Source organism: Micropterus salmoides, unplaced genomic scaffold (genome assembly GCF_014851395.1).
Source record: "Micropterus salmoides isolate LMB-PRFRI ecotype aquatic unplaced genomic scaffold, ASM1485139v1 Ms_hic_scaffold_18, whole genome shotgun sequence".
Lineage (NCBI taxonomy): Eukaryota > Metazoa > Chordata > Actinopteri > Centrarchiformes > Centrarchidae > Micropterus > Micropterus salmoides.
In genome coordinates, this window is record NW_024040928.1 from 19,514,832 (window position 1) to 19,538,731 (window position 23,900).

Here is a 23,900-nt window from a genome sequence, read left to right on the forward strand (position 1 = left end):
GGATTTAAATTATGCAGATTTTTCATCTGCAGTCAAACCCTTCAATTAGAGAATACACAGGACCTGTAATTTATATTGTATCTCCAAAAAACGACAGACTTGACCTTTAATTAGACCTTGTGTAAGCAGACCCTAAATGATCGGCCATATACTTTTTTTTTATCCCTATGGCCTCAACCAGTTGAAGGCTCTTGGAAGATTAGAAACTCATGGAGCAACTCAGAGATAAAGTGCATGGTAAATCTCTTGTTACCCTGTCAGTGTATCCTCTAATAAATAAACATACACTTGTTGCACTTGAGGGTGTGAAGAATTTTCCATTATTTTCTACAGTCATTTTCATACTGATCCCCTTTTACATTCCACACATTTTATACACATTCACATAGATGAATTTAAGAAGTTCTTGTCACAGCACTATTAATCATCACCAACTAATGGGATCTACTGTCATTTCACCTTGCAGAGCAGAACAGAAACTGTCTAATCTCATGCAGCCTCAGAAATATCTACACCAAAGCCTGAAGCAGCCTTTTTCCTGCTGTATTTTCTATTAAGTTAATCCTTTCTGACACCTCTGTGCTTAACCTCTTTTCCTCATTAGGCTCTCTCCTGCCAGTTCCTGATTCTTAAATACTTACCTTCCTGGAAAGAGAGACAGTTAAAACCCCATTTTCTTTGCAGTGATTCATTCCAATGCAGCTATTTTTTCTTTGTTTACCTAAGTAGCAGTGGTGGAAACATACTTTAAATATCAAAAGTTAAAGTACTCGTTCTGCAGAAAAATGCCTCCTGTGACTGATATATAGTTACATACTATAGTTAGAGTGTTTATATTGATGCATGAATGTGTAAGTAACATTTTACTGTTGTTGCTGGTTGAGATTAGGCTAGTTTTAAGTATGTTACTATTTGGTAGTTTAGTCCAGTGGTTCTCAACCTAAGGGTCAGGTCCTCTCCAAACGGTCACAAGATAAATCTGAGGGGTCTTTAGATGATTAATGGGAGAGGAAAGAAGAAAAAAACTAAAGTTCTCCTATACACATTTGTATTCATTTCTTTCTTTTGTATTTGTATTCTTTAGCTTTTTTTGTAAACTTTGATTGATTTGATCTATTTGGTTCTCGAACAACTCTCTAATAAAGGCAAGAATTTCTGTGTGTGTGCGTGTTTGTTTGTATTTCGATTATGTCGAGAATCATTCCCTCAATCAACCTCACATGGGGCGGGTGTGTTGCTGCAGATCCAAGGGAGTGCAATGCCGCATTTGGTGCAATTTGGTCACAAGCCAAAAATGTTGGGAATCACTGGTCTGATCTTTAAAAATATGTATTTTATAAGATGATTATATTCTTTTGATATAAAACCTTATCTGAAGAGTAACTGGTAGCTATAGCGGTGACATAAATGTAGTGGAGTAAAAAGTGAAATTGAAATATAGAGAAGTATAAAGCAGCATAAAGTACAAGTATTTCAAAACTGTATATAATACAGTACATGAGTTACTTTCCTTTATATTAGTGCAGTTAAACACATTAAAATTTGGGAAATGTATCCACTGGGGTGCTTTCCTCATGGACTTTGGCAATAGTTGGTAAGGAAGATCATCTCTCATCCATTCAAAATTCATATACCCCCTACCACCTGCCAAACTTTTAATACCAAAGAAGAAAATCACTAATTTTCTTTAGATATTTTTTATTAAAAAAGGAAACCCAACAAGATTTTTTTTTTTACATAATGATCAAGGATTTTTATTATCTTTGTCTCTTTCATCCGTTTCATATCATTACAGAAAATGTTATAGTACAGCGTTGTTCAATGTCTCCTCATTGCTTAATAATTTCCTTAGGAGTGCTGGTCACATATATCTGTACAATATGGTTCTTATTTTTTCTGTACATTTTTTGTGAAGTTGGTTAAAAAGGCTGTCAGCACTTAAAGAAGCTGTTTCTTTTCTTTATTTTTTTTCTTCTTAAATAGTTGATCAAATAAAAGATTATTTTCCCCAGGTTCAGCTCACCCCTGGGGGAGTTTGGGGCAGAGTTTACACCCGGTCACCGTGAATATAAGGAAGCTTCAGGGTCTGGGCAGACTGGGGTGTGTTCCCCCCACCTCCCCATACCAACATCACCTCTTCCCTGCCCAGGCATTTGGCACTGCGCACATAAACAAGACTCACAAGATAAACAACAAGCAAAGCTCTTTGTGAAGCCATTATGATGCATACTAATGAGAGAAAAACATAACTGTCACCTTGATGGGCGCTCAAAAGAGGAAGTGGTCTTGATGTGCCCCCTCTTCCTCTTAGCTGAGCACCATGGGAAATCTGGAGTCTTCCTCAATGTTTTCTTCATTTTCAAAAAACAGATTCTTTTTTTTTTCACTAAAGATGAGAAAATAATAATGTTCTTTTTTTGTCCTGGCAGGCACCTACAGCTGTCTATTAAAATGCTACTGCTATAGATAAGGTCTAGCATTGAACACACAAAGCAATTGCAATGAAAGGAACGAAGTTGCCTTAATATAATAATGATAATAAGAAGAATAATGATAATAATAATAAGAATAATCATAATAATATATTACAGAATAAATCTCTTTTTATAATTAGATTTTTTCATTAAAAGTTATATTTTCTTTGTTTGAAATACTATAATCTTTTTAAATTAATTTTTTCATATGTATCTAGGTTGTGATCAAGATGTTGACTATACCTCAACGTTATCCAAATCAATAAAACTAGCTGTGCCGTTGCATATTACAGAATAGTCAATGATATGTGGACATGCACCGTGAACCACCCATTCCAACCGTCGCCATATGACGCCGACGCTCCGTCCCCGCGGTGATGACATCATAGCCGGCCGATGACCATGACGTCAACCACCTCGCCCTTGTGCAGCTCCACGTATTGCTCTGTTTTCGGAGGTAGCATCAGGAGCCCATTAGCACTGCGCATGCTCATCAGCCTGCTGCTCACCTGGTTCCCTGCAACAGAGAGGATGGGGAGTTTCTTGTTTTTGTGTTTCATCCAATGATAATCAAACTTAACATGATTAAAATGGTCACAAATTGTATTAAATGTTGCAGTTTGACCTATTGGTTATCTTATCTTTCATAGTCAAACTGGCTAATATTAAAAGACTACAGAGGCCAAGTGTCAGACATAGTAAATGCAGGGAATCTAAGGTATAATCAATCTACTTTATTATTTCCGCCCTGATGAAGACCGTCTGAGGTTGAAACTGGTGTGCGTTTTAATATGCCCTAAATTAATGCTTTTAACATGTTCTGTGCCTGGAAAATGTTTTCTTCAGGCTAATATTAACTTTAAAATGCTCCAAAATGCAAAGGGGAAAAAACAAGTGAGGCAAATGTTTACATAAAGTAGCTGCAGTTCAGTGAATGTGTTAATTTAGAGGATTTTATGGGCTTGATGTGAAAAACTGTACCTCTCAAAATTATTCTATTTTTTAACCTTGGATTCCTCGCTTGACAGGGAGCAATAAATTAACAAATTCTGCAATCAAACAGTGAACAGTTAGAGCCTTACTGAGATATGACAGTGGCTGTCATACAGAATCCTGCATAGCATTGTTTGACTTTGATTTTGGTACCTGTGCTCTGTGCCCACGGCAGAGGCTCCTGGTGATGCCATGTCAGAATGCAGCGGTGGTATTCAGGGCGAGGATCCAACTTCACATCGCAAGACAACTAGAGAAAAAACATACAGTGTAAATTAAAATGATATACTGTATGTCAACATGATAGCTTCACACTTACAATACAAGATGGCTTGTACAGTGTAGAAACATATATTAAATTGGTTTTTAAGATTCAAGTTCCTAGAATCCTGGCACTTACATTTTTGTCTGATGTTGCAAACCCCACTATTCTGGCACCCTAAAAGGCTTCTAACAATAGGTTTCTTGGCCCAGTGCAGGCAGACTGTCACAAACTTGCAGACCGCTAAAACTTTGGACTCATGACCCTGATGTAGGCCACAAGCCGTCTAACAATAAAGTTGTTCTTTATACTACTAGTTTTTCTAGAGTTTTGGCCTCTTCAGTTTTTGCTTCTTCATGCACCTTGGAAGTAGGTGAAGTTGTGCCAAAAATCCCTACCAAGCTTTGGACATCAAAGAAGTATCCTCAAAGAAGTCCTTAATATCAGAATTCCCTTCGAGCACATAAATGCAGCACATTCGTTATCTCTAAAAAAATCTTCTAATGGCAAAAATCCCAGATCTTGACCATCACTAAAATATAATTAACTTTGGTAAAAAGCTATCTACCCACCCAAGTTCTCCCAAATACATATGTACAACTTAAAACGTTATTTATTTTCTACAATGCAAACAGAAAGGAGTGGAAACTCTTCCAACTTTATTGGCAAAGGTAAAGGTTTTTCCAGAATAATATTTGACCTGGGTCTGATGCCATCTGCTGAGGGAAATTATCTGACTACATCTGTGCTTTTCAGTCCATCAGTTCCACCACTAAGTGGCAGTAATGCATTCAAGTTGATTTCTAACTGCTTTTTAACAGCAAATTACAGGTGCTGGTCATATAATTAGAATATCATCAAAAAGTTGATTTATTTCAATAATTCCATTCAAAAAGTGAACCTTGGATATTATATTCATTCATTACACACAGACTGATATATTTCAAGTGTTAATTTCATTTAATTGTGATGATTAAAACTGACAACTAATGAAAATCCCAAATGCAGTATCTCCGAAAATTTGAATATTACTTAAGACCAATTCAAAAAAAGGATTTTTAGAAATGTTGGCCAACTGAAAAGTATGAAAATGAAAAGTATGAGCATGTACAGCACTTAGTACTTAGCTGGGGCTCCTTTTGCCTGAATTACTGTAGCAATGCGGCGTGGCATGGAGTCGATCAGTCTGTGGCACTGCTCAGGTGTTATGAGAGCCCAGGTTGCTCTGATAGTGGCCTTCAGCTCTTCTGCATTGTTGGGTCTGGCGTATCGCATCTTCCTCTTCACAATACCCCATAGATTTTCTATAGGGTTAAGGTCAGGCAAGTTTGCTGGCCAATTAAGAACAGGGATACCATGGTCCTTAAACCAGGTACTGGTAGCTTTGGCACTGTGTGCAGATGCCAAGTCCTGTTGGAAAATGAAATCTGCATCCTCATAAAGTTGGTCAGCAGCAGGAAGCATGAAGTGCTCTAAAACTTCCTGGTAGACGGCTGCGTTGACCTTGGACCTCAGAAAACACAGTGGACCAACACCAGCAGATGACATGGCACCCCAAACCATCCCTGACTGTGGAAACTTTACACTGGACTTCAAGCAACGTGGATTCTGTGCCTCTCCTCTCTTCCTCCAGACTCTGGGACCTTGATTTCCAAAGGAAATGCAAAATTTACTTTCATCAGAGAACATAACTTTGGACCACTCAGCAGCAGTCCAGTCCTTTTTGTCTTTAGCCCAGGCGAGACGCTGTGTCTTGTTGAAGAGTGGCTTGACACAAGGAATGCGACAGCTGAAACCCATGTCTTGCATACGTCTGTGCGTGGTGGTTCTTGAAGCACTGACTCCAGCTGCAGTCCACTCTTTGTGAATCTCCCCCACATTTTTAATGGGTTTTGTTTCACAATCCTCTCCAGGGTGCGGTTATCCCTATTGCTTGTACACTTTTTTCCACCACATCTTTTCCTTCCCTTCGCCTCTCTATTAATGTGCTTGGACACAGAGCTCTGTGAACAGCCAGCCTCTTTAGCAATGACCTTTTGTGTCTTGCCCTCCTTGTGCAAGGTGTCAATGGTTGTCTTTTGGACAGCTGTCAAGTCAGCAGTCTTCCCCATGATTGTGTAGCCTACAAAACTAGACTGAGAGACCATTTAAAGGCCTTTGCAGGTGTTTTGAGTTAATTAGCTGATTAGAGTGCGGCACCAGGTGTCTTCAATATTGAACCTTTTCACAATATTCAAATTTTCTGAGATACTGATTTGGGGGTTTTCATTAGTTCTCAGTTATAATCATCAAAATTAAAAGGAATAAACAATTTATACAGTATATACACAATATATCAGTCTGTGTGGAATGAATGTATACATTATACAAGTTTCACTTTTTGAATGGAATTACTGAAATAAATCAACTTTTTGATGATATTCTAATTATATGACCAGCACCTGTATGTAGCATAGCTCTCTGGATAGCACCCATGATGGCAGGGGACCAGACCTCTTACATGATGATGCTAGTTGGGGACACAAGCTGCGGCTGTTCAGTGTTTGATATTATTATGATTTTTCTTGCTTTACAGTTATGAATATTCATGACCAGGGAGCCTTCAGGTCAGTGTGGGCAGTGATTGGTTCCTCTGCCAGGTTAAAGCAAAACATGGTGGTCATAAATATGTATTGTGTGGATGATGAAAATAGTATTAAATTGTGAGTTAAGATGCAATGTACTGGAATGATACATATTTTCTCTCTGCTGGAGTTTGTTGCATCTACACTCAGATGTTCACATATTGGAAGAGAGAGGATCTTTTTGGAAATAAGGACTTGTATTTCTAAGGATTTGTATTTCTTTTTTTTACTTGTTTGAGGCAGACACAAAACAACCTTGATAAAAATCAAAATCACACCGTTCTCTAAATTAAGTGTGATACGACTGCCACTTTTTGTTCAACCTGAAAGCTAACACCTGTTTGTTACCATTAAACAGAAGAAAAAAATACTTTGGTGACCACCAGTCACATGATGAACTTTGACTTTGTGTGTCTTGGCCAGAAAGTCAGGCTACCCTGGTTGCCCTGTGCATCCTACCCTTGCTTTAATGATGGTGGGCCTAGGGTCCAAAATGCCCTGCATCTTCCTCAAGGCAGGGATGACAAAAAGATTACAGGTGACAACAGCGGACACGGGGTTTCCTAGGGCAGGCCGAGACCGAGAGAGGAGAGCATAGAGAGAAAGGACAGAGAAAAATATATGAGTAACATCTCTTCAGAAACAGTGGATTGAATCACTCTTTCTCTCAACTTCACACACTACCTGGGAGGGCAAAGATTAGTTTGCGAGCACCGTCCATGTCCAAGGTGGCAAATGTTGTCGGGAGACTGAAAAGAAAAAAACCCCAACATGTGTTGATTTTGATTTCAACCATTATTATAAATTCTGTACTAATTCCTCAGTGTCATTGTACCGTTGTAATTTAGTAGACTATATTTGCCTGTTTTGTGGAACACTGCTTTAGATGTACATCTGATATTTAAACTTATTATCTTGTTAACTCTAACCCATGGTATTTACATTTTCTGTTAAGCACTTGATAACTGTGTTGTGTGTTGAGAATAAAGTTTTCTCACCCTGGTTTCATAAAAACACGACCAAAATGGATCTGAGCATGAAGATCAATATCCAGCACCTGCTTAAGGTAGTCCTAAAAAATACATTGAAATTACAAACCAACATTTATCAAACATAACAGTGAAATGCATTTAAAAAAACTCAAAATTACTATGGAGAACCATACCTCCCCCGAATAATAATGTTTGAAAATGTATGTGTGGATACTGGAGATGAACAGAATCATCCAAGATTAATAAAAAAAGCTAACTCAAACCCCCCATAAAAAGCATCTGCTGTCATCCCGCCCTCTACCACAAGGTGCCAGTGAACACACAATGTCATGATTGGATGGGTGCACTTTTTGTTTTGCCATCATACCTTCTCGCCCATAGACACTCCTCCTGAGGTGATGATGACATCAGCACGGCTGATGCCTTCATTCAGAGCGTTGAGAAGGTCATCGGGGCTGTTGGGCACAGAGTTTGGAGGTATTATAGTAAGATGATGAACATTACATTGGAAGTATAACAAGTGTGGAAATGTTCAGAGAATGAACGTGAAGGCGTACTTGTCTCCCACGATGCCCAGATTGATGGTGGGGTAGCCGTGCTCCTGGATAGTAGCCAGCAGGGTGGAACGATTGCTGTCCCTGATCTTCCCAGGATGGAGGTCGTCTTCTGGGTTCAGCAGCTACCACAACACATGGGGAGACAATGAAACTATAGAAACACTCTTCCTACATTCAATAGCCATCCTTTTTAGCTGGTATGAGTCAAAACCAGATCTGGCTTAAACATCACTCATAAAATATTCTTCTTCTGGTTTAAATGACATATTAAATAGTATTTTACTGTGACAGAGCAAAGTAAGAAAAAAGAAAATGTATTGTGAATTTATTAATTGGTTGTTAGACAAAAAGCAATTTGGAAATATCAACTTGTGCTCCTGGACCTTGTCATGCACATTTTCACTATCTGGGGAAATTTCAATCGATTAATTGGAGGAATTCCCAAAAGATTATAAACTATGAAAATAATCAGTTAGTAGTTGCAGCCCTACTTAGTTATATTTTTGAATTAATGCAAATCATCCCACAGCACAATGTGTGTCTTGTATCGGTATTCACACATCCTGACCTTATTACTTTTCATAACAGAACTACAAATCTGAACTTTCTGTTTCTTAGATGATAGATTAAACGTCAACAAGCACTGCTAATTACTGTAATTATTAAAGGAAGGCTCCACACATGAACACACATCTAATTTAGCTGGTTTATACTGAGTTTGGGGGCAGACATACTGTATACATTCATTTGTAAACACCAACTCTGCACAGATACAGTTTTTAAATTTTAAAAAGAGAATGTACCCAAAATGGAGATGGTCAAATTAACATTGCCGCAGGTATGGAGTGCAAAGGAAGCATCTCTAATCCTCTATTTCATCAGACTTGCCCAAAGGAGGGGAGATGAGGACAATATCACTTCATAGATTTGGAATGTGGCCATGTAGTAGGTGACTCACAGCTGATTTACACAATTTACACATATCTGCACAGCGCTGAGAACAAGTTGTTATGGGTATCTAGAGTCTGCTGAGGATCTCCATGAAGGTTACGCACCCCATAAAATCTAAACTGCAAATCAGTCACACAGAAAATGCACAAAAATGATCCCAGCGTTTAAAAGAAACCACCTGGTCACAGATAAACGCATTCTTCACAACTGAAAGTACACATGGAGCGGCTGAGTGCACACTCGCATCCGCAGTCAAAGCAAACAATGTTGATTGTGCATAAATATGATCGAGGTACACTGTCAAAAAAGATGGCACGTTATTGTTACCTTCAGGAGGTCAAGCCAAACCTTTTTGGGAAATACAGACACACTGGTGCGCCCTTATGTGACACTGTGGGGTATAATTTGGTATAAAAGGGCAAAATAACACTTCTTGATGAAAACAAGTTATTCATAACCCTTTACCTCATTTCCTGTGGACATGACGGCCACCACAGGGAATTTCTGGACCTCCACCTCTGTGACTCCCACAGTAGCCAGAAGACCAATCTCAGACGGGCCCATGTGGGTGCCCTTTGCAAGTACACACTCCCCGCGCTTAATGTCATGACCGATAGGCCTATGGTAGGACAGCAGAGATAATGGTTTGGAGGAAAACAAGAAGAGAAAGGGAAGAATGTTGACAAATGCACTGCGCAATTAAAATCTGTAAATTCCCTACTGTATACTGTGTAATCTAAGTTGCTATGCTATAATAGTAATGTTCTGTAACACCCAAAATGAAGCAGAAATAAACATTCTGGTAGAGACCTTAAGTGTATTATAAGTATTGGTTTTTGTTACTAACATAGAGGTAAATAAAAAAACAAATATAACCAAAAATCAACTTTCAGTAATTAGTTTGATACTGCTAACCATGAGATGTATACAAAAGACGACCAAAAAGGCGGGCGGGTGAGTGACACTGTAATTTACAGTATTTGATAAATAAAATGGTGATTCAATACGACACTAACCTGATGTCCTGCCCTGGACGAGCCTGTACTAGGATTCGTACCTCCAGCTCCTCTGTGCCCTGAAAGACAAACCAGCTGTCAGGTCCATCAAAGTGAACAGAAACAGTTTTACTTGGACTATACTAGACCAAAACATTGTGTGTTCTGTTCATCTCAGGGCTAAACTTACTCTCAGTGAAATTTAAATCAACCAGAATCCATTTTCATTTGCTATGGTGTTGATATAGACCTCTAGTAACTGTAATAAGGTAAATGTGAGTCAAAAGTTACTGATCCCCTACATGGGTTAAATTCTGGTTGGGTTGTGATGACCACAACCCTGATTCTGACATCTTGCCTCTTGTTCGTTGGGTAAAAGACTGAAAGTTGGACTTACGTCTTCAGACTCGCGGAGCAGCTCAGTGTCTTCCACCTGGACTACAGCGTCGGCCCCGCATGGGATAGGGGCACCCGTCGTCACCCTCATCACCTGGCCGGGCATCACTGTGTGGGTGGGCTGCACAGAGACACAAATTAAGACTACAGTTACAATTAAATTACAAAGAAGGATAAGCCATGACACAAAACATTTTTAGGGTGGCTCATTTCACCTAAAGTAAAATAGAGTAAAGTGAAATGATAGATTGTATTCTACTGAAGTTTCCCAAAACACATCTCACAAACTGTTTTGAGCCAAAACAGTGGTCAAATTGAAGTTAAAACAAAATAAAACTACATGTAAAAAAAATGTGTTGACCTAGTGAAGGATATGAAGGCATGTATAAAGTATGTGTTTGCATGCCTGCTGGCTTTGTTCAAGATGAGAGGTCGAGGTAGTCAATAAATCTCTGCAGCCTACTCTTGTCTCAAAGGTCTAATCTGTTTTATTGCTTGGCAGCACTTTGACTTTCTAGCCCTGCTTTGGGGCGAATGGCTTTTCATCACCTGCTGAAGGAACACAGTGGCATGAGTTGAAGGACAAAAGTGAAGTACTTTATTTTCATATAGAGGTTGTGCGTGTGTGTCTTTTTTTGTGAGCCAGAGAAAGCATGTGTGTCTAAGTGTTAATTGTTGGCGCGGACCTGTTCTCCAGCTTGGGACTCTCCAATGATGAAGCGGTCACCTGGGCCATCAGCAGCTAAAATTAAAGAAAGATTTAATAGCATTACACATGTGTGTAGCTAAAAAAGTGTGTGTGTGTGTGTGTGCGTGGAGGGCTACAGAATGAACAACCAGGAAGAGAAAGAGAGAGAAAGAAACACTGACATTTGATTTTCTTCAAGTAAACATCTCAACAGATATACACAGTATCTACCAGGCCTCACAAATTTAAACAAGAACTCTCTTCTGTAATGGTGAAACATGCAAGCCACAAGCACTTTTTAAAAATCATGCTCTCCACTGTGAGGTGTACAGCAACCATCCCTTTCGACTTGAGCCAATGTGAAAACATTCAGAAACACCCCTCATTGTTCTTCTTTTTTACAGACCAGACACACAGGACCAAGAATGAAGCTCATCACAAGACACTTGAAATACATTTTGACATTGCAAAATCTCCTTGGCAAGTGAAAAACATTGTGTCTTTTTTTCATGGTTCAACATGTAATCTTAAATAAAGAATAAATTGCTTCTCTACTAGTTATTAAAAAAAAAGTTGGTCAGTATTTTCCCTGTGGATCAGTCAAAACCCCCCCTGGATGAGAACAAACATCTGTTGTTGAGTTAAAAAGAAGACAATTCTTTTCTAGTTTTTAAAAAAATGGACGTACAGCACAAAAGCTGTTTGTCATTGGACTCTATGCTCTATCTTTGCCTATATGTTCGCTGACCTCTGAGGAAACGTCTGCTTCATAACTTTGCAGTTCTTGGCATTAACACCTACTACAGTCAGCAGTCTTCTTTTCTCCTGACACTCCTTCATTTCAGATGATGCTGTCACAGAGAGTGAACTTCTGACTTGCGCACTCTTTGGCACCATCAGGCCTCAGCACATCCCTGTGTCCAGGTACATGGATGTGTCACAGTCTAGGCACTAAAATCTCTAAAATCTGAAATGTATGCCTTAATAGGCAACAGTCCCTCAAGCCAGGTGCATAAAACCAGAGAGATCTGTGGTGTTCTGCTCCTCCTAGTCCATCGGCAAGAGCCAACAACAGATGTTACATGCAAGAGTTCTTGAGCTGCCTGGAGCTTACAAGCTGCCAGCCTGATCTCCAGGTTAACCTTGCCCTTATGGCTTTGCAGGACTCCCAGACGCAGATTTCTTGACCAAAACCAGTCAACCAAGTTTGACTGGATCTCACCTAGAAAACTTCTCTAAGGAGTTAGTGTCGCCATAGGAATGAAACTCTTTGAAACCCAAATCTCTGAACAAAGCCACTTGTTCTCCCCCTGGCAGCTATGGAGGACAACCCTCTCCACGTCCCACAATGCAGAGCCTCAATCTCCCTTCAGGTCAACCTGGCAGAAGAAGCCCTTACATAGCTCCTGAGGCAGTTCTCCACTGCCCCATTGTCCTGTTCATCTTCAAGTAGGACAGTCAGGTCATTTTTTTCAGAAGGACAGACACACTGGCCTGGTTAGTTCTGCAACTTTCTCTTAAGAAAACAAAACAGTGACTCTGAATAGACAGTCTCATGGACACTGTTGGCACCAGGCTGCGGAGAGGGGCCCATAGAGAATTTTTATGTACATGGCCCAGGTTTTAGTGCAACACCCCTGTCTGCAGCACCATCTAATCAAAAGCAATCAGCTATGTAAATGCAAAGCATCATCGGGACGAGAACTTATACAGAACAATATATTAAACTTATCTACTAATCCTTGCATCACTTCAAAATCAGTAGTATTAATGCAGTTTTGAATAAGTAGGAAAAATTATATTTATTATGAATCTGAATAAATGTAGCATAAATTATTAGCCCATGCACTTTGAAACTGTTCCCATTTCTTTTACAGTGACATGTTTTTGAGGTCTTAGTTTGAATATTTAAACTGTTGTTTTACAGTTTTAACATCAACCCTTTTTTTATTGTATCTACATTGTTTCAGCAAAACTGACTCTAATGCAAGGAACATATTTTAAATCACCTGTACCCTACTTACCTCTCACAGCATAACCATCCTTGACAGAAGCAGGAAAGGGTGGCAGGTTGTCTTTGGCATAAACGTCCTGAGCCAGGACTCGACCCATCCCATCTGTGGGAGAAGAGGAAGAACATGGGTGTGAGGAGAAGCTGGGCGAAGGGTGGCGGAGGGAAAGAGCGACAGCTGGAGAGAGAAAGAGAGACAGAGGTAGAGGGGGTGAGGGAGACAGTGTATCCGATTTAGATGAAGATACAGCGGGGCATATGTGCCGGAGGTGTGTATATGTGTTTTGTGTGTGTATTTTAAAGGGAGACATAGTGTGACACCATGCATCAGGATCTCTGTGTACAACTTACCACCTGACCAGCACACACAGACACACTTTCCTTTTCTATTTCAGCTTCACTGATGCACATACATCAAGTGGAGGCTTGCAAGTGTCCCTATCCAAGTTTCTTAATCACTTCCACCAGCCAGACAACTTAAAAACACTCAGGAAACATTTGTGTAGGAAGAACAAAGACTCTGCACAGAGACAATAGCTCAGAGAGAGCGAGGGAAGGAAAGAAAAGACAGAAAAAGACAGAGGGCGAGTGGGTGGAGAAGAAAAATTCTGGCAATAAAATACCTTAAGCTGCTGTGTGGCTATATATAGCATATCTCAAAGCCTTTATGCTATGATTATGTGGGTATTAATATGAAGATCTAAGCTTTGATATAAATGAGTTGAAGGGAAAAAAATATGCATGAACACATACAGACACCCACACATGCACACACACATCGGCTTACTATATGACAGTCATAACGAGCTGCTGTAAATAATGCATCTCAATGGTAGATGAAGACACATAGGCTTGTTGGACGTGTCCTATCCTTACATCTTTTTTTAAGGTGAGCAGCATTTCATCTGAGATATTCTGGTGTATTTTCACAACCGCTACTGATTCCAAGCTGGTATTTAAACAGCTTGTTAAAACCATGTGTTGGAGCTGAGTTGTGAATAAAAATAGAACAGAGGTGATGTCTTGTTGCTGGAGCAAAATTTGTATTTGATTTGATGCTTTGCCAAACATCACTTTCAGTTGGTCCAAGTTTTTAAAGGGGTTATATAATGGTCATTAAATCAAGGGGCGCTGGGACATCACTGGTCCAAATAATCTTCTACTTATAATCTTCTGAGGCTGATATAAACATAGGCATGCGCACCGCCACACTCATCCTAAACATACAATAGCTGTGTACATATATTCTTGCACATAGATAGATGGGAATTAAAGGAATAGTTTGCCATTTTTGGGTGTTAGATGAGAAGAATGATACCACTCATGTATGTAGTGTAAATATGAAGCTACAGCCTGTAGCTAGTTAGCTTAATTTAGCACAGAGATTGGAAACAGGTGGAAACAGCAAGCCTGGCTTTGTCCAAAGGTAACAAAATCTACATAGTTCTTCTAAAGCTCACTAATTAACACGTCTTTAAACCTGCTGTTGTCTCTCTAAATATTTCATCTCTCATTTCCCATCCTCCTCTCCTCCTTATTCCACTGTCCTCCTCAGAACGGTGCTCCTGCAACTCCTCCAATTCTCTCTCCTCTCTAAGAACATGAAACATGATTTTTCACCCAGGAAAAAAAAAAGAGTGTTCCTTCTACCGTCATTGATCTAGAAGTCATGTGCGCCGCAAGCTATTATTGCCTGCACTCCTCGCTACCCCCTCTTCAGAGATGAATTAAAGAGCTTGTATTTCCCCCTCTGGGCCTGTGTCACCCCCCACTGGTGCTGAGGCCACCCTGCTAGAAGGATGACTAGACCCACAGGTGTATCTGTTTATTTAGACATGCAAATACAACTACAAAGATGCATTAAAAACATACATTAATGAATGTGAATAAGATTTTTTTTTCTATCTCACCTTCTAAATCTTTCACTTTTTAATTAAACAGTTTTCTTTTGGCGATAATAGGAACAGGCAGTAAACACACTATTGTCATATTATCACCTTTTAAGTTGCTATGGCAAATTGTTAGCAAACGGCGGCTTATTTACACATCCAACTTTATCATTCACTTGGAAAACTAATTAGGGCTAGTCTGTATCGTTGCAGCAGTATTCACTCTTGTGTGTTGAGTTAATGATTTCCTTGTAAATGTTTTAGATTTTCAGGACCCAGAATCCTCCAAATATTGTAGAAAAAAAACGAAAAATACAGATTATCTCAATCTATAGTATAGTACCCAACAAATCTGACATAAATAACTTGAAACAATAAACAGGGAGCAAACAGACTGCATAATGAGTACCTGGTTATAGTGGAAGTCAGTAATAGAGCCTCCACAAACTACACTACAATTGCTATGAACATTCCCGTAAATGGTCGGCTATGCCACATGAGCAGAGAGCTGACAATGCCTTCTGGTGGGCATATTAACCTCAGCTTAACTGGACTGGGCTGAGGTAGGCAACTGATTTCAACATTTTTTGTAATATTTGTTGAAATTCTCATACTTCCCGACAGCAATCACTAAATCAAATGTTCTGACACAAAAATAAAAAGGTGGTATCTGTGGCTGTTGCAGGGCTCTAATAAGCACGGCCAATCATTTCATTCGGTCCAGAGGCCTACCTGCCTGTCTAACTAACTACCTGTGGGCTCTACTAGTGCACTCCTTGCAAATGAAAATGTGTTTTGGGGGAGCGTCTTTGGAGTGAGGCCTGAAGGGAGAATACTTTCAAAATCGAGCTGTCTCTTGCTAATTCTGCAACGTTCACTAAATTTCTGAAACTTTATTTTAGTATTTATACTTAGGTCTGTACCCTCATATTATATATTGGGGATATCAAAGCTTGTCCACCGATCATACACAGTAGTCTTCAGTAATACAGCATTTCCAAAGGCAACACAGAGTGGCACAAAGTAGTGAGCTAATTATTCCAACAAAGAGGCTTCAGCTGCAATCTGACATCAAACTTACTTTTCAGTTACACACTTACATTTGGCAGTGCTAATACGCTCAGAACAGACTATAATACCGAACTAGAGGTATATTAACTGCAGCTCGGCTACCAGTGCAGTGTGTAGCTACCCACTTCGCTATGGCATTTGATCGCTTGTCTTGTGTTTGTTCTACTTCTCCCTCACGCTGCATCTAACGTAGTCTGCCGAAGCCTCCCTCTGCTGCTTGTTTGGGTGGGTGATTTGCAGGGTAATCAACATCCCACCCCTCCTGTGACCCATGGTTTGACTGTAGGCCTATGTGTATACAGAGCAGCGAGCAACGGACTTAATAATATAATAATAATAATAAAAACTGCGTTAACGTGCGATAACATGATTGTCGGCATTAATTACTTAAAGCGTTAACGCGATAATAACTTGTTAACGTGCTCAGTCCTAATAAAAACACAATAAAGGGGCATGAAAAAGGCGTAGTGTTGCATTGAAAATAGTCTTTTCCGAAAAGGTTAATCACACATGTTTTGTATGTGCCCTTGTAATACATTTTTCTGTGTGCACATTTGATTGTCTGTGTAACTGACACTGTGACATGCAGACAGAGACTGCTGATTCAGTTAGGTGTCCAGTTGTGGATGGAGAGTGTTTAAATGCTGTCATGTGAACTTAGGGAGAGCATGTTGCTACATGGATCTGAAAGGTGTGACACCTCAACATCCCAGCATGCTCAGTGGCTGATGTCAGCAGACATTATAGGAGGGTAAATTGGAGACATCAAGGGGGCAAGACTGACACATTCAGGACATTTAACCCATTTAATCCCGAAATTTTCCCAGATATAAAAATATCAAAATCATATGTCATTAGTAACCCTTTAAAATAATGAATCATTCTTTTTTTAAATTTACATGGAAAAGTAGGTGAAACAGTGTGTTTTATGGTTGATCACAATTGTGACTGGTGGGATCATGCGTTGTATCCTGAATCAACTAATTTCTCCTGTGCAGTCATCAAAATTTCTATGCATCCCAGACCAGTTATTAACACATTTAAAACTGTTAATGGCAGTTCCCAGCATTGAAACTAAAATGCTCTATCTTATTGTAGCGTAACTGACTTACATGTCAAAATCCCTTATACAACACTGAAAATTCTGAGAGCAAAGACAAATAACAACAGATTTTAGCATTGTAACGTTAGTGCATGTATTGTATATATTATAGTGTAACTTTGTTGTAACATTTGAACCTGTACTTTAGTGCAATATTCATTGTGAACAGTTGTTTGTGTAGAATATCCATTCAAGAAGTGGCCTACACTAAGCAAAAGAAAATATGCAACTGCAAGTCCAGGCAGACCAACCTGAGCACCGCCTGGATTGACTACCAGAAAGCCTACGGTCAAATGCCAAATACATGGATACTGGAATGCTTGGAAATGTACAAGATCAACAGGACACTAAGAGAGCACACATCAAGAACTTGGTGGGTTTCTACAAGCCAACTCAAAGTCAATTGCACAAGTCACCATCAAGTGCGTCATACCAAGGTGTGATGCACTGCTGCTGTTCTGCATAGGCCTGAATCACCTTAGCCAGGTAATCCCAAAGAATGGCTACGGAAACCGGTTCCGAAGTGAAACATCCATCACTCACCTCCGGTACATGGATGACATCAAGCTGTATGTCAGGAATGAGCGAGACATCGATTGATCCATACCATTAGGATTTACAGCAACGACATTGGAATGTCATTCGTACTGGACAAGTGTGGTTGGATGGTATCAAGAAGAGGGAAAATGATAGGCGTTGAACTACCAGAAGGCAACATTGCAGATGTTCAGGACAGCACAAATACCTTGGGATCAGGCAAATGGAAACCATAAGGAGGCAACAATTGAAGTCAGCCATAGCCAAATACCTACAAAGTGTAAGGCAGGTCCTGAAAAGTCAGCTGAATGGGAAGAACAAGATCCAAGCCATTAACACATACGCCCTGCTAGTCATCAGATACCCTGTAGGTATAATAAACTGGCCAAGGGAGGAGATAGAGGCTACTGACATCAAGACAAGGAAGCTCCTTACAATCCATGGAGGGTTTCATCCCAAATCCCAATAGAGGCTGGGGTCTACCACACCAGGCAGGGCTCCAGGCTCAGACTGTGTATGTGAAGAGAACCTGGGAACATCACAGCTGGGTGTAAGACGCAGGCAGGAACAGCCATGCCAGGAATGCCATAACCAGGTAGCTGGCATGGTATACAGCAGTCGGCAACCTATGGCACGCGTGCTAGCGGGGGCACGCAGAGACATTTTAAGTGGCACGTGAGAAAGCAAACTCAATCCTACAATATTGACATATGCCGCTACGTTGTTTAATATTACATTAAGTTAGTGAAAAAACACACGATCAACCACCATGATTAATTCATTTTGACATTATTATTTTTAGGGTTGTCAAAACAATAGATATATTGAAAAAATAACGCCTTATATTTTAACGCAGGATTAATCGTAGTACCTTAACATCCGCGACTAGGCCGACCGACCGACCGGTCAGCTGCAGCGGAATGCTGTCTGTGGGGGCCAAACTAAAACAATTTTGACTTGCACTGATCCTCATTTTTGCTGTAATCTGATTGCCTCTACAGCGCATATCAAAGGAGTTTACTTTCCATCCGGTTTGTGTGACAAGTGCAACAGAGAAGGTAAATATGGTGAAAAAATGTTGGCACAAGAGGCATTTGTAACTATTTTAGCCTTCTGACTGACTGCACACATGACATGTTGGTAGTTAACGGTAAACTGTGACTTAAGTGTTCCATCTCAGGTATGACCGGGTCTTGTTCAGCAGTGGTGACTTGCACAAACCAAGGAGGCAGGTGTCCTCCACTGTGTTCACATACAACGTGAATTTAATCCTCACAACGCTTTCCTCGTGTGGGTTTTATCGCTGGACAACTGTTTCTTGAGGGTCTTAGTATTTAAAAAAAATTGTTGTGGCATTGTTATTGGATATGAACAGTGAAAAAAAAGGTTATGAATGGAAAATAAAGATATTTAGCTAAATAAGTTTCTTTATTATCATTGATGCACTCATCTACCAAAATCTATTTGAATTAGAATATTTTAAATGCTTATCATGTGATTCATTTCAATTCATTCGAATAATTAATTAAAAAACTAAAGACAATTTGCAAAACTTGTAATTAATTAGATTAATTTTTTTTTAATCGCTTGACCGCCCTATTTATTAAATGTCTATTATTATTAACAAGGTCAAGTGTAAATTAAAATCTGTCTAACTGCTGCATAAACTGAAAATAAATGACATATGCATTAACAAATGCTGCTGGCACACTGGATGTATTAATCTTTGTATATATATATATAGACACTCATCACAGAAAAGGTTGCCGACCCCTGGTATACAGGAACATCTGCCAGGAGTGTGAGCTGGTAAGGTGGTTGAGAATGCTAAGATCCTGTGGGGCTTCAAGAACGAGAATGACTAAACAACCAGACATCGTGTTGATCAACAAACAGCAGAAGAAGGCAGCAGTGATAGATGTGGCAATCCCAAGCGACAGCAACATTAAGAAGAAGGAACACGAGAAGCTCAAAAAATACCAAGGGCTGAAAGAGGAGCTAGAAAAGATGTGGAGAGTAAAAGCAACAGTGGTGCCAGTAGTAATCAAATACTAGGGACTGGACCCCCAAACTGGGCGAGTGGTTCCAGATGATTCCAGGCTAACTTCTGGTGTCTTTGTCCAGATGAGTGCAGTCCTAGGAACAGCTAAGATACCACAAAGAACCCTCAAACCCCCAGGCCTCTGGTATAGGACCTGAGCTTGTAACACACACCATCCCATGAGGGGTGAGAGGGGTATTTTTTTTAATATCATGGTGCACACCTTGTCTGGGTGGTTGCCTAGATCCTACATACCCAGAACACAAAATTAAACTACAAGAAAAAAACAAAGCAGAAAGTTAGGTACAACAAGAACTATAAATGTGTATAACTAGATGCCCTGTGTTTTCCCACTGGTCACTATTGCTGCCGTCAAAATGTTCAATCTATGACCACATTGAAGAAAGTTGAGTAAATGCAAATGCATGTATTAATACTAGACCCCTTAAAGATAATGTGTACCGAAACTCTCCATCCAATCTTTATGTTAACTTACTTAACTAACCTTTTGTTTGGGAGGTTTGATGCAGCCATCCATTTCTCATGGTGCAACCAGGAAGTAAACAGCTCTCGTCATGTGACAGTTTACACTAAACATGTGACACTGCACATATTTCATTTAGACCCTTTATTATTTCAATATTTGCTTGAAATGCAATAAAAAATACAGTCACTTTTGTGACCAATGGGATTAAGTGGGTGTGAAGAAGATATGCTGCAGATGTTTCATTTACTGGACAGCATAAAAGTTTAAAGTGAACCAAACATCTGTTCTCCTTACCTCTGTAGTTGATGATCTCAGTGCCCAGGACAGCAGTCATCTCCAGCACAGTGATGAAGGCCTTGTCCATGGAGGTGAGTGGGAAGGGGGACATGCGGTGCCTCCGGGCCACCTTGGTGATGTCCACTGCACTGTGACCTGGGAAGACATGCAACATTACATACACTGTCATGATATGGTGGTCACAAAATCAAACCATGTCATAAAACAGGAAGAGTTTATCTGTAGTAGACCTATGCTTTGTCTGAAATAACTCACATTCCCTCCTTCGCTAATTTCTACATTACATTAATACAATGCAGAGCCTAACCCATATTGCATTTTTATGGTATATTTATTGATATTCATTTTTTAAACACATCACATATAAAATGATTTTGATATAGATCGCGTGAAATAGTTTTTTAACTGTTGTGATCAAGACTAAGACCTTTATGACAAAATCACTGGTGGGTGTGGTATCCTATTACTGTTATTATTAGTTCTATTGAAGTACTTTTTTTCTTGGACAGTAAATACAATTACACATGGCATTAAATGGCATAAAGCAAATATAGCACACTGAGTAGTGACAAGGGAGTGATTTCAGTCTCTAGACCCAAGCTTTACAATGTAAGCCTAGCCTGCCCTCAGTCAGGAAAACTTGTGTCCACTCACCATTTTTAGCATTTTAATTCTTTATTTAGACAGTTTGAAAGTTGAGAGGAAGACAGAGGGGAGGGAGAGAAGTGAGAGCTCTGCTGGGACTCAATCCCGAGACAGTGAAGGCAACTATGTGGCTCCAAATGGCAGGGAATAGCAGAACCACTCAACTATCTCTGGAGACAAACACACAAGAGCCACAGAAGAACCTAATAAATAAATATCTACTGAGAAATTAAATGTTTTAATCTGAGTGCACTGGGTTTGCAGCTGTAGCAGCAAAGGTCAAATTCCAAAAGGACCTGACATGAAATATAACATACAATTATATAAATTAACACGTTTTTTTCACGTCACTGTTACCATGATAACTGGATTAACATGATTTATTTTTTCACTGCATGTACGTATGCAATAACACCATTTAAACGCCATGAGGAGGGATTGGCAAGAAATAGTCCTGTTTGTTTGCAGAAGCTGTGGAACCCAGCTGGATGATAGAGGTGCTCGATAGCAGCCATGTTGGTCTAATAATACCTCTTTAATAATTCCAAAGGTAAAAGGAACAAAGCCAGGTGTAACTAATATGTAATCTGCTCTCTCTCTCCTTCTCCCTTTATCTCTCTCTGCCTCGCTCTCCCCCTCTGCCTCTCAGCGAAGAATAGGCGCTGTGCTTTGATTTCGCTTGACCCAATTTCTTCCCTTCAAACATACACTTACGCTTCCACAGCATATTCTGATGCTTAACATGAGGCTTAACAACCCCTGGCAAAACATCACATGCACACACACACACACACACACACACACACACACACACACACACAAACAACCATAACACCGCAGCCACACACAGCCAAGCATACTGTGCTCGCATTGTCACACGCACATGTAAAATCTTATTTATGTGCGTTTGAGAGCACACTTGGATACATACAGATATGACTCGGAGAAAAGGGAGCGTGCTCTTGAATAGGAAACTTAGTACTCACTTGATCTTAGGATATTTTCTTTGCTGCTGCATCGTGACTGCACCTAAAGATGGAGAGAGCGATTGGGGAGAGAAAGACGAAGGGCAAAAAGAAAGAGACAGCAGAGGTAGTGGTAATTTGAGATAAACCAGGCTGCTCTTTTGACATGCTTGAGATGAGAAGCTGTTTATACAACATTCAGATGCATTGACAAGAACCGTGTCACACTACACTGTGCACTTTGTCCTGCTATTGGGAGATGGCTGCATCTCCTGCATTACCATTATCATCACTTACTGTACACTACATCATCGTATCACAGGTGATATTCACACTGATAAATGCACTGACATGTCACATCACTATTAGATCAAAGCACTAAAAGGAATATATGGACAAAGGCAACAACATACAGGGTGACAATACTGTATCACAAAGTCATAAAAGATGTATTAACTATGCTACGGTGTAACATCAAATGTAGTGGAAATGTAGTGTCCAGTGTAGATAGTGGCTGTTCAGATGTGGTGCAGGACGGTCAGATTTCTCAGAAAACTGCTTTTGCCGGTAGCTGCACTAGCACAGGGGAGCGGAGTGGGTTAAAACTGGGCTGAGCTTCCCAAAACTATCTGGAGACTACAGCTAACTGTTGTTAATGGTGAGTGAGAACAAACAAATGTGAAAGTAGTGCAGGTATTGTTTATAACTAATATATATTTGTCAAATTAAATTATTATTGTTATATTTGTTAAAAATTGACTTTACGTCCCCAACAGCAACATCAATAAATCAAATGCTCTGATACAAAAATGGTCCAAATGAAATGATTGGCCACGCATACCTGCCTGTCTACCCTACTTACCTATCTACCTGCATACACCCCCCCCCCCCCCCTTCTTCTCTTATGAAATGCATTGTTTGACAATTTAGTTAATTGCCATTACACTTAAATCACTCATAATCAAGCAGGAATACTGACTTTTTAGTATACTTAAGTATACTTAATGTTGTCACTTTTCAGTGGGAACACACAAAAGTACATACTCAAAACCTGCTTTTTAAACCTGGCTTTAGCTTTGACTGTAATGGGAGAACATTTGTTATAATACAGTAAAACTAATCTGATCAAATTTCATTGGTTTCCCAATGGAATCTGATCAATTTGCACCTAATTTTAAGTGCAACGTGGATGACTAGTGGCAAATTAATGCGAGAACACAAAGGGGGTATACAAAAGGTGGCAACTGCCAAGTAGAAGTGGTACCCTTTTCATCTCACCACTATTGTTAGAGGCTGCCAACCTCCCATGGTGTTTGTTAGCACAGATGCATCAATGTTACACAGCACTTCAAAACCCCTTATAAAGAAAATGTTGTCTTAGAGTAATGTATGAGCATGCTTTTGGGAAGCTCAGCCTCGTGATATGACTAAATAAGGGAAGCAGAATCACAAGTTGCAATTTATAGGGCTACAAGATTGGCACAAAATGATAGTATAAGTATTCCTTTGTACAACTACACCAATATAGCTCTGGGTGCAGTGAAAGTATATACAATGAGCCAAAATCAAGTCTGATGCCAAAATTTTAGAAAGGGCAGACTTCAAGTATCTTTTTTTTTTTTTAAAGTTAGGCTTGATTTTGATTTGGGACAGTTGTTAGCTTTCCATTAATCTTCCTGCCTGCTTTCTGGCCTGACTATCTACCTATATTCATATGTGTTGACTGACATACCTAATTGCCTGGTTGTCTGTCAGTCATGTTCTGTCTGCCCTATCATGCCTTTCAGTCTCCCTGGGTTCTGACAGTCCTCCTTTTCTTTGTTGCAATTGCTGCATTTCAATATCCTCTGTAACCTGATGCTATCACATAAGTTGGGTGTGGGCAGTGTGTGGCGTATGGAGAACCAAAACACCCATGGCGAA

The 23,900-nt window shown here is 39.8% G+C and overlaps 1 protein-coding gene across 9 annotated transcripts in view; it reads right to left on the reverse strand.

Annotated features, from left to right (window-relative positions):
• Positions 1 to 1,692: 1,692 nt before the first annotated feature.
• Positions 1,693 to 23,900, reverse strand: part of gphnb (gephyrin b) — a 107,397-nt gene continuing 85,189 nt past the window's right edge. For 5 of the 9 annotated variants that reach the window (XM_038727762.1, XM_038727761.1, XM_038727757.1 and 2 more), the window contains 14 exons: positions 21,999 to 22,041; positions 20,365 to 20,502; positions 12,957 to 13,121; positions 10,931 to 10,986; positions 10,246 to 10,365; positions 9,870 to 9,928; positions 9,319 to 9,472; positions 7,903 to 8,024; positions 7,713 to 7,800; positions 7,352 to 7,425; positions 7,035 to 7,102; positions 6,813 to 6,916; positions 3,621 to 3,717; positions 1,693 to 2,991 (listed from right to left, as the gene is read on the reverse strand). In XM_038727762.1, coding sequence (XP_038583690.1) covers positions 2,858 to 2,991; positions 3,621 to 3,717; positions 6,813 to 6,916; positions 7,035 to 7,102; positions 7,352 to 7,425; positions 7,713 to 7,800; positions 7,903 to 8,024; positions 9,319 to 9,472; positions 9,870 to 9,928; positions 10,246 to 10,365; positions 10,931 to 10,986; positions 12,957 to 13,121; positions 20,365 to 20,502; positions 21,999 to 22,041 — 1,422 coding nt within the window. In that variant the 3' untranslated portion in view covers positions 1,693 to 2,857. The remainder of the gene's footprint in view (positions 2,992 to 3,620; positions 3,718 to 6,812; positions 6,917 to 7,034; positions 7,103 to 7,351; positions 7,426 to 7,712; positions 7,801 to 7,902; positions 8,025 to 9,318; positions 9,473 to 9,869; positions 9,929 to 10,245; positions 10,366 to 10,930; positions 10,987 to 12,956; positions 13,122 to 20,364; positions 20,503 to 21,998; positions 22,042 to 23,900) is intronic. The other 4 variants (XM_038727763.1, XM_038727760.1, XM_038727756.1 and 1 more) reach the window with 3 other exon arrangements.